Raw genomic sequence first — 16,583 nt, 5'->3', positions numbered from 1 at the left:
AATAAGCTCGAAAATGCTAAGAATAGCATTGGAAAAATAAAACGCTCACTTTTTTTTATAAAGTGTGAATAAGTAACCGAGTGCTGGGATATCAGACAAACAATGTTAAATGGGCGTGTTAGGTCACAAGGAGATGGCAAAGATGTACATTTTAGCAGTGACAATAACTAGACTCCAACTAAAACAGTTCCTCCCTAAAAGAAAGAATAGAAAGTGTAGAGGGAGGAAAACAAAACAAACAAACAAAACAAGCAAACAAAAAGATAGTGTTAGACAACAGAACATAAATATTATAAACTCAGATCTCATAGGTTGCACAGCGAACACCGAAAGAGTAACGAAAGAATTGACAGCTGGCATGGGGCAGTCTGTTTAAATATATACAGGAAACCGAACAGAACCTAAGAACATTTTGCACAATCGTCATCACCAGCTTGAGCATGCGACCTACCTGTGAACTGGCGGGTGGTCAGTGGTCCGCGACTACCAGCAGCAGCCTCGTGGGATGAGCGAGCGGCGTGGCGACAGGGGCTGGACACGGAGACTGCCCTTGTCCACTCGGTCTAGTGGATGAAACAGGGCCCTGTGCTGCTTTCCTGGTGTGACGTCACCTTCTGGTTGCCTCTAGCAACACAAACAGCTCTAGCAGAGCGTCTTCCTGATGTAATGTCCCTTTCTTGTTGCCTCTTACAGCACCAAAGGTCTGGACTTTGCTTTTTTCGGGTATTAACTACTATGAGAGAAAGTCTGAGACCCTTTCTGGATCACCACAGGCTACCTGCGAGGCACGTGACAGGCGCAAACCTGTGTAACTCTTTTTTGTCAACTGATGCTTGTCAGGAGGTCAGTTACCGAGAACAATCATCGACACCTGTCGAACTTTCAAGCTCCTTACACCTGTTGCTGCGACACAGTTGGCGTGCAGCAGGTGACTGTCGGCCTCGACGACAAGAGGTGAACAATGGCGGAGTGAAGTGTGGCCGCAGTTTATAAGTTGCGCGGTTGACCTGCAACAAAAAGTTTGCAACGTGCGAAGAGGCGCGGTGCTCGGCCAAGTCTCAGACAACTTCTGGTTGCAGGCTGGTGGGCGGCGACACAGCGCGCCATAGCTGGTCTGCAAAAGCTGTGAGAAGGCTAACCATGAAACGGTTCCAAGGAGGAGATGGGTGGGATCTATCCCCAGTCTCTGTCAGTGCGCATGCGTGGTGCGTGCGTGTGTGAGAGAGAGAGAGAGCGAGAGAATTCGATCTCAGAAAAGGCAAGCTGCGACTTGTTGTTTCTGTAATCTTTTCTGGCAGTTGCCACACGGCACCCCACCTCTCCCTGTCTCCTGTTCGTGTCTTTGCATGGCGGCTTGACCACCTCCCGTTTCTCCCATCACCACCAAAACCAGATTAACCCTTTTGTCGCGGCCTGGATTCCTCCAGCCGCCATGCGTGATTCCTTATCTGATTAGTTTCTCTCCACTGGAGGTTGGGCATCGTGGTGTCTTCTACAAATGATCAGTACATTAATCAAAATAAACGAGGTGTACAAAGACAACTAGATAAGTTTGTAATTGCCCGTATCTCCTGGTCTCAGGTGAATATCTGGATTAAACTGACTTTTTGTTTTTCAACATTGACGTAAATATACTTTTTATTTTCTTACATTGCCGTCAACAGACATGCTGTTGTCGCCTGTTAAATACTTTTTTTCCAATTAAACGGAAGTTCGATGTTTTACTTCAAAATACTTTGTTAATATAAGAAGTTTAAAGGTTTTTTTCTCCTTGCTAGTCCGTTGATATGACTAAGTTTAATTGTCTCAAATACACTACCTTGATATGAAGAGACGTTTAAAGGTTTCTTTTACACCACGGATATAAATATTCACTTAATTTTTAGATAAAATTTGTGTAAATATTGGGTGTTTTATGATTGATTGTTGAACACTCCGTTGATACGAATAAATAAAAGTGGTTTCTACACTGCTAGAATGTTAAATGGTTTTCTCCTCAAACCCTACTGTAATGTAAACAGACCTGTGATGGTTGTGTCCCTTACCTCAACGTGAAGGTAAGCATGCGGTATTTCTTGTTTTTTAATTTACCATAAAACCACTAAATGCTGTCATCATCCTTCAACATTTTTAACTGAAGAAGCATGTTACTTTTCTCTTTATAGAAGTTCTAGCTAGGTTTTATAATGTGGTTCATAATTTAGTGAGATGTTGCTCACGTCACTGCTGTTTAAATGTTTCCTAAAGTTTTCATTTTATTTCTTTTTTAAATAAAATATTGTAGATTTTGTGATTCACGTATTTTTTATAAATTAAACTTTAGGGAGACCTGTAAGTACAGAGGAAATTGGAGTTTTGACGGCAAAGAAATCAGAGATTGATTGCGTACTTTAAAAATTTGTTGTAATGTATCAGTCATTTAGATAGTGGTTGATTTTATTACAAAACGTGAACAACATATTTGCAGAATATTATGAGGATATCATTATTTGCAGCCGCGGTTGACAACCAACGCTCAGTGCAAGATACTGTTTAATGAAGTCTTCTTTTCTCCAAATACCCGTCTACAGACATCATCATACACAGAAACACAGAGCTTGGCCGTAGTTGGAGGTCCAGGGTGCGTCACGAGTTGGATGAAGAGTGCAGTCAGGTGCTCACAGCTTACGATACTTTACTGATTCTTTCCAGCACCCACCCACGCCTTGTAATCATTTTTTTTCATCTCTTTGTTGGTGGCCCTGGCATGCGGCCACCCAGCATCGCTCAGTCGATGGACAATTTCTTGCTAGCAGGACCATCAGACATTTACAATAAACGCATTGTTGATCGCAACTTTTCTTTTCCATCTGAGCTCTGGTTACTCTGTGTGCACCCTGATGGATGACACTGTTTCTATTCCACAGGGCCACCCGACACCTTTGTCTGGGCACGATGCTTGTTGACCAAGGGAAGACCTTGCATTATTCCCTTGATCCCATTTTCTTTAACTTGATGCGGGGCATTATCTGTGAGAGGATAAGACGACCGGATTTCCTGTTTGTGGCGTGAATTTAAAAAAAAAAAAATAGGGATAAGCCACCAGGAATAGTTTACCTGTAGACTACTGCTTTCTGGTTGCAGGATTTTGTTTATCACGTAGCTTCGGGATAAGTTCATTAAAGGTGTGTCTGGATGCAAAGGTCTAGGTGGATTATCCCATTCCGTTGTTGAGATACATTAGCGCGCACTGAAAGATATCATCAACACAGACAGCAATAGTATACAGGGAGCGTTTACAATATAATACAACTTTGTTTTCTGCATATATAACTTTTCATACATTTACCTTTACCACATACGGGGGAAGGAAACTTATCAAGCATCAAAAGTACATTTCTGTAGCCTCATAACTAACTCCTTCTAAAGATCCTGCTTCGTTTACCCCAGTAAAGTTTCTGTCGCTGATTTTTGATGGACTAAATTAATTGAAACTGCTTGCCGGCACTACCGACAAGCGCGTTTGTGAAAATCGGTAGTCATTTGAATTGCTTTCTCAAAGCCAGAGAGGCCTTGCATAATGTTGGTAGAGATGTTGTCAAAGATGTTCTGCCACTCGCAGGCCAACACATGCGATTTCTCTGTTCACTGGAGAGAGCAGTACCACGGGGTGGGCAAACGGTTGAGGTCACTTAGGGTCGACAGATCAATGTTCATGGGGAGGTAGGGGCAAATGGAGGGTAGGGTTGCAGTTGTAGCTGCCGACCACAAATCACATACGTGAAATAGAGGGAATCTGGGCTTCGAACTTCAGATTTTACAACGTTTTGTCCAGCCTCCATTACAGAGCGTAAGAATGCTGAAGTTGGACATATGCACACAGAAAAATGCGATTGTTTGTTCATCTGTCTGTTTTTTTTTTTTTCTTTCTTTCTTTCTTGCCCAGAAATAAAATATTCTATGAACACGAATTTTTAAGTTTGAACCACATGCGGAAGTTGCATGCATTAAAGGCCTAGTCACAACCACACACACGAACAGACGCGCATGTAACCGAATGCCTGGACCAACATGGATATAACTCAACTCACTCTTGCCATTTGTTTCTATATTAAGCCTTTTCTCCGCACTACTTGCTTTGTACGAGTGAAATTTTCCCAAATAACCATAACAAACAATATATGTATAATAATGTGTGCGTGTGTGTATGACTGCCGTCAGTAACAAAGGATCAGACCACTCACTACAGCCACGTTGGAGCAAGGTGTACCTTGGTTGCTGTTCCTGTCTAAAGTGAATATTCGTCCATGAAACTATTCACTGGTTTCAGCGAATGAAAGTCTCTCCTCCCACAACCCCTCCCCTCATGCCCTGTGCTAGTAAGGTCTACAATCGTGGGTGTGGGGCAAGGGGCTTGACTGCATCCTCCACCAGTGGACAGCCGCCAGCGACGTTGTTGTGCGAGCACGCACTCGTAGCACGCGAGCTGGCGTTGCTGTCAGGCCGTCGTTGAAGTCGCTTGAAGGTGACAACATCACGATCAGACGACATGGAGGCCGCCTGCTGGCTCACCAGCGGTACCTACTTGCTATTTTTTTGTTTTTGTTTTTTTTGGTAATCATTTGTACTTGGTGGGGGGAGGGGGACCGGAAGAGCTGGGCGGATGGCGAGTGATTTGCGTGGATGTGGATGTGGACGTCTCATGGCGGCCGCGTTTTCTTTGATGTATGGCGTCTTTGAGAGGCTCCACTAGCATAAGTTATGAAGAATCTGGTTGACAAAAGAAAATATTTTTTTTTTGTTTTTTTTTAAACTGCTGTTTTTGTGTCCTTGACTTGGAGGAGGAACCTGACAGTTTTCTTTGGTGCTGTGTTGTCAAGTCCTGACTAGACGTGTTACAATGTATCTTCATTATCTACTTCTATTCACATCAGAGAAATAAGTTTTTGTTTGTTGGGAGCTCTCATAAGTAATAAACAATGTACAGTCAAATCTCATACACCATACAATTACAAAATTTACACTTAAATCCCTCATCCAGCAATGATCATCAGAGGCGTGTATTGATGAGGACAGTATTCAAGAGTGTTCCTCCCAATCTGACCCTCTGAGGCCTGTGCCGGAGAAATTCCCTTATCAAGAGCACCAGCAATGTATTAAAGTTTAGTGGTAGAGGTAATAGCAAGTGTGGCTGAATGGTACTGAAAGCAGATGAGAAGTCTTTGAATAGAATACGAGCGTCTGGAACAAAACACTTCAGGGATGCGAGAAAAGTCACGTGCACCAAACCTGGCATGAAACTTGCTGAAGTCATCTGCACAGCCCACAGCAGGGCATCCTACTACCTCCAGTCCTTTTGCCCAATTTCAGCCATGCCTCACGTGCGTTCCCTTCCTTTAGTTTCATCCCCACTTGTTTTCATATTTAATTTTTGCTTTCCAGCTTTTCTGTCGATTTTTGTTTTGTTTTGTTCACATCTAACACCTTTTCCATACCACCCTCTATAAACTCGTGCTTCTTGGCAACAAGGCAAGCCGCAAGGTCTTTGCTAATACGTGGCTTATTGTTGACCAATAGTTTAATCATTTCTGGTTGTACAACAGAGAAGCGGATATACGCAGTCGCAGTTTCTGTGAGTTCATTGTCATCAGAGCAGCTGTCAAAGACCAACTGCCAGTCCCTTGCCTCACAGCAGCCACGCCATGCCTCCATCTTGTCACGTGACCACTGCTTCAACTCTACAGCTAACGGTTTAACAGATGTCGCTGGTGCTGCAGCAGCTCTTCTATCAAGGTGCGATATGTGAAGAGCTCGTCAGCTCCTACCTGTTCTACACCAAGCCTGTTCTGCCTGCAGTCCTTCAGTGGTTGTGTTAATGCGGTTTAAGCATCACTGTGCTTGGGTGGCCGACTAGACCACAGGTTCTGTATTTTTGCCCAGTTTACTGCTTTCTTTCTTTGGAAGGGGAGTGACTAATGATTCCGTCCGTTCTTTGAGGAATAATTTGCGTTACCAGGGTTTCTGGCACAGAGCAGTAAGGGTCTTTGTTGTTTCTTTCCCACCAACGCCAACTGACTTGCCTCCTTTAGACTTTCTATCGCTTTTCTAACCTCTTCCCGTAGAACTGGTAAGGTTAAACTCACACTTGCTTTAGATGTATTAGCTTGTGCAGTCAGCTGGAAGTTGTACAGTCCAGTACAGCGGGAGAACTGGATGGCGAAGGTAAAGGAATGGACCGACCGGGTGTTGAAATGAGCACTAGCGAGTGTGACTACATCCCATCAGGATGAAAGGCAGTTGTGGAGGTGGTGGAAGAGCGTGCCAGTGTCCACTTCAGGTTCGTGAAAACACACTTATAGTCGCTGCCAATGTCGGTTTGGGGTTAGTCGTTGTTTTAGCCTCGTTGATGCCTGATTTGAAACACCTTGTCACAACGATGAAGTCTGCCTGCTTGTGGACCAAACCAGGAGAGAGCCAAGCTACCCTCCTGCGTTTCTCATGTTGTCAGCGAGTGTTGGCTAAGGCAGGCATTACAAACTGAGGGTCACATGGGTCACATTTGTGTTGTCATGAGGACAGTATGCCACAAGTAATTAAAGTCATTTAATAATAATTGCAGAATATTTTCATTACTTAAACTTATATCAGTCCGTCATGTTCTTTGAGAGGTGTTCGTTGATTTCATGAAAGAAAATTGATGTTTACACATAGGTAGATACGAACATTGCCATAATCCTCGAGTCAAGCTTCCTGAAATTAAAAAAAAAAAACTTTTCAGGAAGGTATGTAAAGACCTACATAACACATTTTGCGATTCGCTACAGTGTGCTTTGTGCGGGGGGCTGGGTAGGTCAGTGGAGGAGAACTGCTCATTAGTAGAAACTGCCATCAGCTAAGTGGTGAAGCCAAGAAGCTTACAAGAAGACAGCGGATGATGAATGAGGGAAAATGATTGGTGGCGGCGAGAAAGAAAAGAAAAGCACTCTCGGAGACTGAACCTTGTCAGTCCAGCACAGACTCCTGTCATCAGAATGTTGTGCTACTTCACAACAAAGGTGTGGCTTGTTGACAGCGGATTTCCTCCTGCCTTGAACTGTGGCCGCCATTTTCTAGTTCAGTTTCTTGTAAAGGTGACATGACAATTGATGTTGAAATCAGATATCTTCTAGAATACTCCATTGAATCTTATAACATTTTTACTGAGGATGTGATGTAACAAAAATTCCCGATCTTGATTTTTCTAATATTTTCTTCGCATTTATTTTCATCTATCACTTAAGTCATCGACGATTTATTTAATCGATGACCTGTCTTTAAATTTATTTGTTTGATTTTCTTTACACTGTCAGTTTACTCGTGTAGTTCGCTGTAGTCTTCCAAAAAAAATAAAAATAAACAAAAACAAAAACAAAAACAAAACAAAAAAACCCAGCTCGGAGCCAGAACCAATCTAAATTAAGCTAAAACTAAAAATTCACAAGTCTTTGATACGACCAGTTTTTATTACCTTGATCTTGTTATGTCCAACTAAGGCCCCCAACCACCCAACCTTTACCATCCCATTGGTGCGCGCTGCTAGTCAACAGGCAAACTGTCATAAACTTCAGTATAAGCATCTTCGGCAACTGGTGGACACATACTAACAAATATCATTTACATTTCCTAAAGCAGCAATCGAGCAGGTTGAGAGGGCGGGGATGGGTTCAAAGGCTTTTAACTTCAATCATTTTTTGTCAAATTTCTGACCATTGGGCACTTGTTTACTTGGCGGTCTTAGAAAAACAAATACCAGATTAGGTCGTAACATGCTTGTAGTTAAAAAAGCATTTGAGGGACACAGCAAGGTGTCCAGGGCGCCGCCGATGCCGCAGTTTGGACAGACAGGTAATGGCGGGATGCTTCTGTCGTCTGTTGCAGCAACTGCTGAAGGAGCTGGAGACGGAGCGCGAGAGGCGGTGGAAAGCGGAGCACGCGGCCCGCCGGCTGGCCGACCATATCAAGGACGTGCAGGCCAAGCGTGAGTAGCATTCAGTCCACTTTACCGCTCCCTTAAATCCCTCCGATACAAAAGCCGCAAATCTCTCTCTCTCTGTTTTTTTTTTTTTTTTTTTTTTTTTTTTAAGTTTGCCTCAGCGATCGTCTTGCAATTGTTTTTCTTTCTGCAATGTTTCTTCCAAGACGGGTGTGTGCACACTGAAGTGTTTTGAAGTGGCTGCATGTTCTGGTTCAGGGAGCCATCTGACCTGGGCCTGCCGCAAATAATTATTAGTGGGTGCCAGAGGTCACCGCAACCCCAAATCTGTGTGAGTGCGTGGCGCATGCGTGTGTGAGGATGGAGGAGAGGAGCAGTAAACGTGCATTACATGGTGATAAGTAAACATGAAGTGGACTTGTGGCCTTAAGTTATCCCGATCTGCGGATTGGTATCTTGGTGAAGCTTTACTGGGCTTGAAGCCATGCGCACTGGACTGAACTGGCAAAACAGATTCTTTAAAAAGAAATTGAGAAAACCCTCCCCTGTGCTAGTGTTTGTGTGCTCAGTGCACTAATGGCGAGAGATTCATGGCGGAGGGCACAGGAAGTGAGAGAGCCAGGGGAGGAGTGTCTGTGCAGCAAAGCAAGCCTGTGCGGATTTAGCAACTGTGTCCATAATTTTATTTGGACAGAGCCATTAAGTTCTTTGGGGAGACCCTGCTGCTTTTATCCTTGACTAACTTTGTGTTGGAAATTGTTCAAAGAACTTTATTTTAAAGGGACACTACTAGCGGGATTTGAGATACAATGATGAACAAGCCACAGCAATCCTGATGAAATGTTTATTTAGTGATTGCTTATACACATAAGGTGCAAGGTGAATTCTCTTTTCTCTGACATTTGTATTTTGAAGACAACAGAAGGGTCATAAGATACTAAAAGCTTTCGATATTTAAAATTTACTTTATTGAAATGGGTGCTTTTGTAGACTGTCTTGGTTTGTAGTGTTTGCTGCTTGTGAAGTTTATTGTTTATTTGTAATATAGTTTATTATGAAACCCGGCTTTTGTACGTGGACCTGATTTAGCATGCACTAGAAATATTTGGTCATCAGCTGAGTTTTGCTCTGCATAACTATTGGTGGGCCAAGGAAAGTCCTTATATTACTACAGCCTACTAAAACCATCAATGTCTTAGCCAGAGGTACAGAATCCAGCAACTTATTATGTATTTATATATCATGGGCCAAAATAACTTTCATGCACCTGTCTCAAAAAGTTTGGAAGCTATAATATCCAAACCACTATGTATATCGGGGGTACATTTCATCATTTTGTGAAGGACTTCAACCATTTGGGGAGAAGTTTTATTCATTTGAAAATGTAGCAGATGTGGTCATCATTTTTGTTTATTGGGTGATAACTAAATGAGACTTAGAGATACCCCCCGAAAAAAAAGTGAAGATGGTAGCAGCGGAAAACTAGACCTAGTTTGAATGTCAGTTTGAGGAACTGATCAGTTTATGTTGAGAGTGATGTCCCTTCGCTTTTGTGAGTTTTGATGATGACGATGATGACGACGGTGCCTGCGGGGAGAAAGAGGATTGTTGGGATGATGACTGTTGTCGGTAGTGCTGCAACTGGCGTGTGTGATTTGCACATTTCTTGACATTTTTATCCTGTAGTCCACCTTCTCTCGCCCACACACTATGTGCTCTCACGGCTCAGGCGAGATTAAACCTATTGAATCACTCCAGGGTGAAAGCAAGTAATGAGCGAGAGCAGAGAATTTCATGAGGAAGCGGTGTCAAGGGGAGACAAGAAGAGTTGTTGTGAAGAAGGATGGATGCTGGTTCCTAAACTGATCACAATGAGGAGTGTGCAGCCCTCAAATATCAGGTGCTGAGAGTGGGTCACAAAACCGATCCAAGCCCTCTGTAGAAAGTAAATAATTATATACCCGTCCCTCTCTCTTTCACCCACCCACACACACACACATTCAATCACTCTTTCTCACGCACGCAATCTTTTATGAGGAGAAAGCAGAGGAACATAAACTAGAGAAAGAAATTCTGATGTCGCTTGTCTCTGAATTTTCCTGAATTTAGAGAGGGATCTGACCTAGCTCTAAATGTGTGGCGAGGTATAAACTATCCGTATAAGTAATGTCAAAGTTGGAAAAACATTTTTGTTACTTGTTTCAACACACGCTATACACATAAGGTAGAAGTTCACCTACTTTTGTCAGTTTGCTCAGTAGTTAACTAGTGTATATCACTTTCAGGACTTCTTTTATAGCGTTAATCACTGCTTGCAAATGAAATTCGTAAAATAATTTTTTTTATAAATATAATAAAACCGCTGTGGACCACAAGGGGTCGCTGCCGCAATGAGAGTACAGCGTGAGGTGAGTGTGGTGTGTACGACTCACGAACTACGCTAGTAACCCCGTGGTACACACCACCCGGTCTGAGACAAACATGGCCACTTGTCCACTGAACCTCGTGTCTCTGCCACGTGACTTTGGTGATCATTTTTTCCCCCTTTCAACATTTCATTACGACTCTGCCAAAAGGTGTACATATATTTTTTTGTTATTTCAAGAAAGCTACATTCACGATGGGAAACTTTTTGGAGGCCGTAGAGCTGGCGAGGGCTAAATGTTATGCAAGCCAAAGTCGGTCAGTGCAACATCGAATGAGATTATTTCATCAAGGTCGGTGACCTACAACAACATTTAATCAGCTTTTAGCAGCGATTTTAGCTGTAGTCGGAAGTCGGGGGATGAGGCTGTGTGCGTGGCTGGGTTTGTAGCGGTCTGTCACGACCATCACGACTTCAGCTTCCTAAAAGAACGATTGAAATCAAAGAGAAGTTCTTAGCCACTTTTGGTTCCACTCTGTACATTTCTGTTCCTCCAACGTTTCGTTACTGTAACAAAGCATGATTAATTGTGTAACAGCTTATTGGATATTTATTATTAATACATTTATTAATATATGTCTTGGTCCCTCTGCTCACTGTTACTTCGGAATCAATGCCTGATGCTGCAGCTCGCATCCGTTACATCCCTTGTCTCCAAGTCCGGCAAAGACGTTGGAGCGGACACTGTAGGTAAGTTCTTTTGGTCGTCGCGGTGACACGTGTGTGTCTCACTTTAATACCCACGATGTAATTAATATTGGGATATAGAGCTGACTAAACATGTCATTTGTGTGAAAATCCCGATACCAAATGTCGGCCGCAGATACCGTTGAGTTTGCTGTCAGCACCAAGTTCTCTCTTCATATCGCGAGCAACATCTCGTCTCTCGAGGTTTTAAGCATTTACCATCTGAAAAGCAGATCATATTAACTTTTTTCCTGCCCTTTAAAATTTACTGTTTCGGTAATTTATAATACCCTGTGTGTCCCTCAGCTGAATGGCTTGCCCTAACTTGCGCTGTAACCACCGACATGCGTTGAATAATTGACGAAACATCCACATTCACACGAGCTTTAGGGCCACCGCAGTGGGAAGCCGATGGCAATTGCAAGGTAGAGTAAATTAGGGATGTTTACTAGTTAGATGGGGGAAAATATAGTAATAAAGCATGCTTTATAGTGAAAAATCACAGCTTTACATTATTTACTATACACCGCAATCATTGCTCTCACTGATGCTGGCAACTGCAGCGCAATACACTTAACAGTTCTTCACAGCTTTACCTCGACAAGACAGTGGTTAGTCTGACACACCTGATGTGATCATAGTTTTGATAACTAGCTCATTCTACTTGTCTTTAAGTGCACCATTAATAATAATTATGAGGGTTGATATAGTTCCAAAGATATGCTCAGTCCGCTTTACATAAATCACGACAACCATACCCCCACAGTCGCATATAAGACACACTCGCTCCTACTCCAGACACTCACACACAAAGTAAATACAGTCACTGTATGTAGGCTGATGGTCAGTACAGGGTCACAGTGAAGTTGTGCTGAAAATATGTCTTAAGTTTGGACTTAAGGTGGTAATAGAATCGGATTGACGAAGGCTGATGGATAATCTGTTCCAAGATGATGTGGGTTGGTAGGAGACAGACCTCTGTCCATACATCTTTGTCTTAGTGGAACTCGCAGAAGCTAGGTGTCAGAGGAGGTGCGAAGAGGTCGAGCTGGTGTACAGATGGGAGTGAGTTCGGAGAGGTACTGAGGACCAGTACCAGAAACGGTAGAGTAAGTCAAAGTGGAAAGTATGTAGTCTACACGGTCCACGTGAAGAGAGTGAATGATAGGTGATATATGTTTGTATCTAGATGGTCTACAGGTGAGTTGAGCAGAGGTATTCTGGATCCTTTAAAGGTCTGTGTAGAAGATTCTTGGAAATTCTAGCTAAAAGAAAATTACAATAGTCCAGCCTCGATAGCACAAATGTGCAGATGATAGTTTTAGTTACATCAGTGGTGAGATAATGACAAATGGTACTGATCCTACGAAGTTCAAGGTAGCATTTATTCGGACATGAGAAATATGCTGATGAAAAATCAAACTTTGATCGAGAATGACACCAAAGCTGCAGACAGAGATAGAGAAAGGAACAATTAAGTTGTTTATAAACAGAGACTAAGGCATAGAAGGATGACTTAGAAATTTCTTTGGACAAGTAACTAGCAGTTCAGTCTCATCATCATTCAGATGCAGTCTGGTTTGGAGCATCCAGAACTTTATATCATCTATACATTCCTATGTCCGTGTCAGTAGTCCAGAAAGTTGAGTAGATGGAGTTGACTGATAAAGCTGTGTATCATCAGCATAACTCACATATGACTTGGCATGGCGGGACATAACATCAAACAAATGAGAGATATATAACATAAAAAGTATTGGACCCCATACAGATCCCTGCGGGACACCATATCTCAGGACAGAAGCATCTGAGTAAACACCATTCATACACACAGTCTATGAGATAGAATCGAAACCAGGACAAAGCAGCATCATGAATACCAAAAGTTTATAAATGGACAAACAATAGCCGACCTGAACTCTGGAGGGAAGTGTCCAGGCATGAGAGAAGCATTAATAATATAGGTTATATGTGGTAACAGGATATCAAGCAAAGAGGATGGAATAGGATCGAGTTCACATGTCTTGAGTCAAATTTCCTTAACAAGCTGTTTACTAACTGGTTCGAAACCACATAACTTAGGTCCATTGTAAACGGTATCTGACACAGATGAAGATAGAGCAACAGCACAGCCAAGCGTATCAGTACAATCTTATTGGTGAAGAAATCAGCAAATTTCTGTCAGAGTTCTTGTGCAGGAAACACTGGCGGTAATGGAGTGCCAATGGTTTGTACAAGCAGACTGTTACTAGCACTCAAGAACTGTTTGGTGGTTTGACAGACAAGTATTTTTTCAGAGGAGAATGTGGTCTTTGCACTGTGAAAAATATGAGTGGGTTGTGAGACAGGGCGAGATTAAATATTCCAATAATATCGAGCACTGATGACTCATAGAATTGTGCTGGTGTGTTAAATCGAAGGTTGACCATATGGAGTATTAATCTGGTATCTGACTTAAAGTACATGGTAAAATATTGTCCTTCTCATTTGTAAGTTAATTCTTCTCATTATCTTCAATGTTTATTTAAAGGGATTTTGCAATTTCGTCCATAATGATTGGAAAACACTACGAGAAACCAAAAGACCTTGCATACATTTCCTTCGATTAACCTGAAAGATTACTTCCACATTAAAACAAAGTGGATGAAGATTAATCCCGATAAACCGGAAGAGCTAAATGGAGGGCGGGAGATGTGCACACGGACATCATCACAGTCCAGTCAGGTCATGTTTGTTGTCATCACACATAAAAAATCTGCGGCTTTGCTTCACTGCACATGCTCACATCACGAAGCAAAGCCGCAGGTCTGTGTGGTGGGCAGTGAGAACATTCACCTGACCAGGTGAGAGACGGAACCGATGGGACCTTGTTAGTTTGTTAAGGGTCTCTTGGTCTGTCAAAGGCTTAGAGAATGAGCATCTTGATTCCGTCTTGACATCTCACTTCCGGTACAGCATCTCTGGTTTCAGCTACTGACTCATCTTTGCGTGACAGCGAGTGAAAGTGCGAGGCTGCTGAAGAGGTGGCACAGATAACATCCGGTATTGACGTGTCACCTGACACCACGTGACCCACGCATGCGGAAGGAAGCTTCAGGTGTGTGGACAAGTGGGCGCGGGAAGGAGGGCTCTTGTTCTTGTCATCTCCTGCAATCTGCGACACATAAATCTTTGGTTGACGCGCATACTGTAACAAAAACCGTTTCATTTTTTGTAATCAGCAAGGCAATCAAGAAATGTCTCAATATTCTAAAGCAAAGTTAAAACCCGTTCAGAGAATTTGATCTTGCCCACCTGTTGTTTAAGACACAGACGTTGCCTGCATCCGGTGTTTCTACCACGAGGGACTGAATCAATGGTCAATATTTTGTGTCCTTCACCGTTCATTACACCTGATTTCAAGATTGGATGATTGCAAGATGATTTAAAACTATTTTGTTATTGATGGATTTGTTTCCAGTTGACCGCAGTACAGGATACTGTTTTCCTAATTTGAATACAATTATTAAACCGAGAATAGGACTGCGAATTAACTTCCATTAACATGGATGAAACCTTTTTTTTTTTTCTTAAGTTCCAGAACTGACATCGATTTAGGCGAACACAACACCACAGGCCGTTACTTGATTAGTGACTGTTTGCTGAGGTAACCTCAGGTAACCCAGACATTCTCCTGTCAGTACCCGCTCACTAACGCCGCCACCACCCCGGGTACCGACAGCTGCAGCTCTCAATCATATGCCAAACAACAACAGCAAGTCTACTGCACATGCCTGTCATAACCTGTCTTCTTATTTTATCTCCTCCTTTCTCTTCTGCCATCGCCTCCCCTTCTCTGTAATATCGAAGCGAAAGAAAGAGACAAATTGTGTTGAGAGGAAGAAAGGCAGGAAAGGTTTCTTCTCCAGATGTCATTCTCAGCTTTTCTGATCTGATTTCATGTCTACCCAGTTTTATTTTTTTAATCTTGTTGCGTGGGTTCTATTTGTTTGTGGGCGATGTTTGCATATTTTTCTGTGTTCACGTAAACAGCTATTGAAGCTCAGTGGTCTGCGTTAAAAGCAATCAGAAAGTGCGACAATGCAAGCACAAAGGGAGATGACTGTGTCGGAAGCCTTGCTTCGAGCGTAATAATGTTAAGCACAATATTCAATATGCATTTTAGTCCCGACAGAAAATTATTATCACATCATTATTGTTAACTTCAGCTCTCTCTCTCTCTTTACTTTCATTGGTCGTGATGAAGCTACTGACTTTTTAAATTGAGTTGTCTTTTCGTTTTTTTTTTTGACACTTGTCCTTTATGTACTTATTTCATTATTATGAATTTTTTATGCTTACTTCCCAAAAAAACATACGCTGAATCCGGGATGTACAAGTGCTGAAACTGTTGGTTTTCATTTTGTTCCTGTCTTTCCCACGCATCAATATTTATTTTTTAGACAAACACTGTCTTGCTGAACAAGCTTGTCATGCGAGAGGCCTCGATGGACTCCCACCATTCACTGACATCCACCAAGGCAATTTCACACTCGAAAGCTATAGTCGTGTGTGCCATGGTTTGGGGGGGAACGGGGAGGTAATCACTGGCGTCGACATGCGGCCGCTAGGGAGGAGGATAGGGAGGGGGAGTGGAGCGAGAAGTGGTCGGTAATGAGGCCAACGTTCCACCTGGACACCTGCTCCTCACCTCACCTCAAGCCTGGGCTCTCAGAGTGGAGAGATTAAAAAGTCGGAAGACTGCAGTACGAGACCGCCTGAGTTACAACCGCCAGAGCTAATTAACTAATTAAGTGTATGTGGGTGTGTATGTGAGAGCGGATGGTGGCTTCATCGGAGTTAACGACACTGTTGCTTAGAAGTACGGATTTGACAGATAGCACTGGGGCCCCTTTGAGAGTTCCCGAAAAGGTGAATGTAAATATTTGTACCATTTGTGCACCATCACCAATAAGCACTTTCATTAGATTTACTCTTTTTTTCTGGAAAATTTTGTTATTAATTTTGTCTACATGTGCGTCCAGATTGTATTTTTCTGAGAAAATTACTTATAAAATTTAACCTGTGAGTTAAGTAAACGGTTGTTTGGTTAAGAATTAATTTAGGACATTTTGTTTCCTTTTTTCATAAATATGCTGTAAATAGCTGTTTCAATTTTCTTGCCTAGTTGTGAAGTAAGCGCCCATGATCTGTTAATAGGTGGAGATGTTTTTGCTTTGCCTGGTTTGGAGAAGGGCTACTGTAGCCATTATCATTCTTTTAGGGAACTTATCAAGGTTTTAACTAAAATGCTCTTAAATACGATGTTTTATGAGGAGCTCGTCTTCCTCTTTACATAGATTTTGCGGAGCATATATTTTTCTAATAGAAATATTTGCTTTTTGAAGTATTTGCTTAAAGAAGAAAGAAAGGAGAGCTTTATGCAGTAGTTAGGAACAGACCGTTGAAAGACATCAACTTGCCAAAGATACTGGCAAAAATTACTACTTCAGCCTCTGGGAAAAAAAAACCTCGACATCG

The 16,583-nt window shown here is 42.4% G+C and overlaps 2 protein-coding genes across 5 annotated transcripts in view; one reads left to right on the top strand and one right to left on the bottom strand.

The window, feature by feature from the left end:
• LOC112553176 (FMRFamide receptor-like) overlaps window positions 1-943 on the bottom strand; it is a 45,753-nt gene extending 44,810 nt beyond the window's left edge. The window contains exon 1 of the mRNA XM_025220230.1: window positions 452-943. The gene's annotated coding sequence lies outside the window, so the exon portion shown is untranslated. The remainder of the gene's footprint in view (window positions 1-451) is intronic.
• LOC112553174 (leucine-rich repeat and coiled-coil domain-containing protein 1-like) overlaps window positions 1-16,583 on the top strand; it is a 176,251-nt gene that overhangs the window by 121,559 nt on the left and 38,109 nt on the right. For all 4 annotated transcript variants that reach the window (XR_003096971.1, XM_025220226.1, XM_025220227.1 and 1 more), the window contains one exon: window positions 7,897-7,996. Coding sequence is in view for 3 of the 4 variants with exons in the window: in XM_025220226.1 (XP_025076011.1) it covers window positions 7,897-7,996 (100 nt within the window). In the remaining variant the exon portion in view is untranslated. The remainder of the gene's footprint in view (window positions 1-7,896; window positions 7,997-16,583) is intronic.

The sequence above is a fragment of the Pomacea canaliculata genome, linkage group LG12 (assembly GCF_003073045.1).
Source record: "Pomacea canaliculata isolate SZHN2017 linkage group LG12, ASM307304v1, whole genome shotgun sequence".
NCBI classification, from domain to species: domain Eukaryota; kingdom Metazoa; phylum Mollusca; class Gastropoda; order Architaenioglossa; family Ampullariidae; genus Pomacea; species Pomacea canaliculata.
The sequence above is the reverse complement of the archived record's forward strand: the minus strand, read 5'-3'. Positions and strand labels throughout refer to the sequence as shown.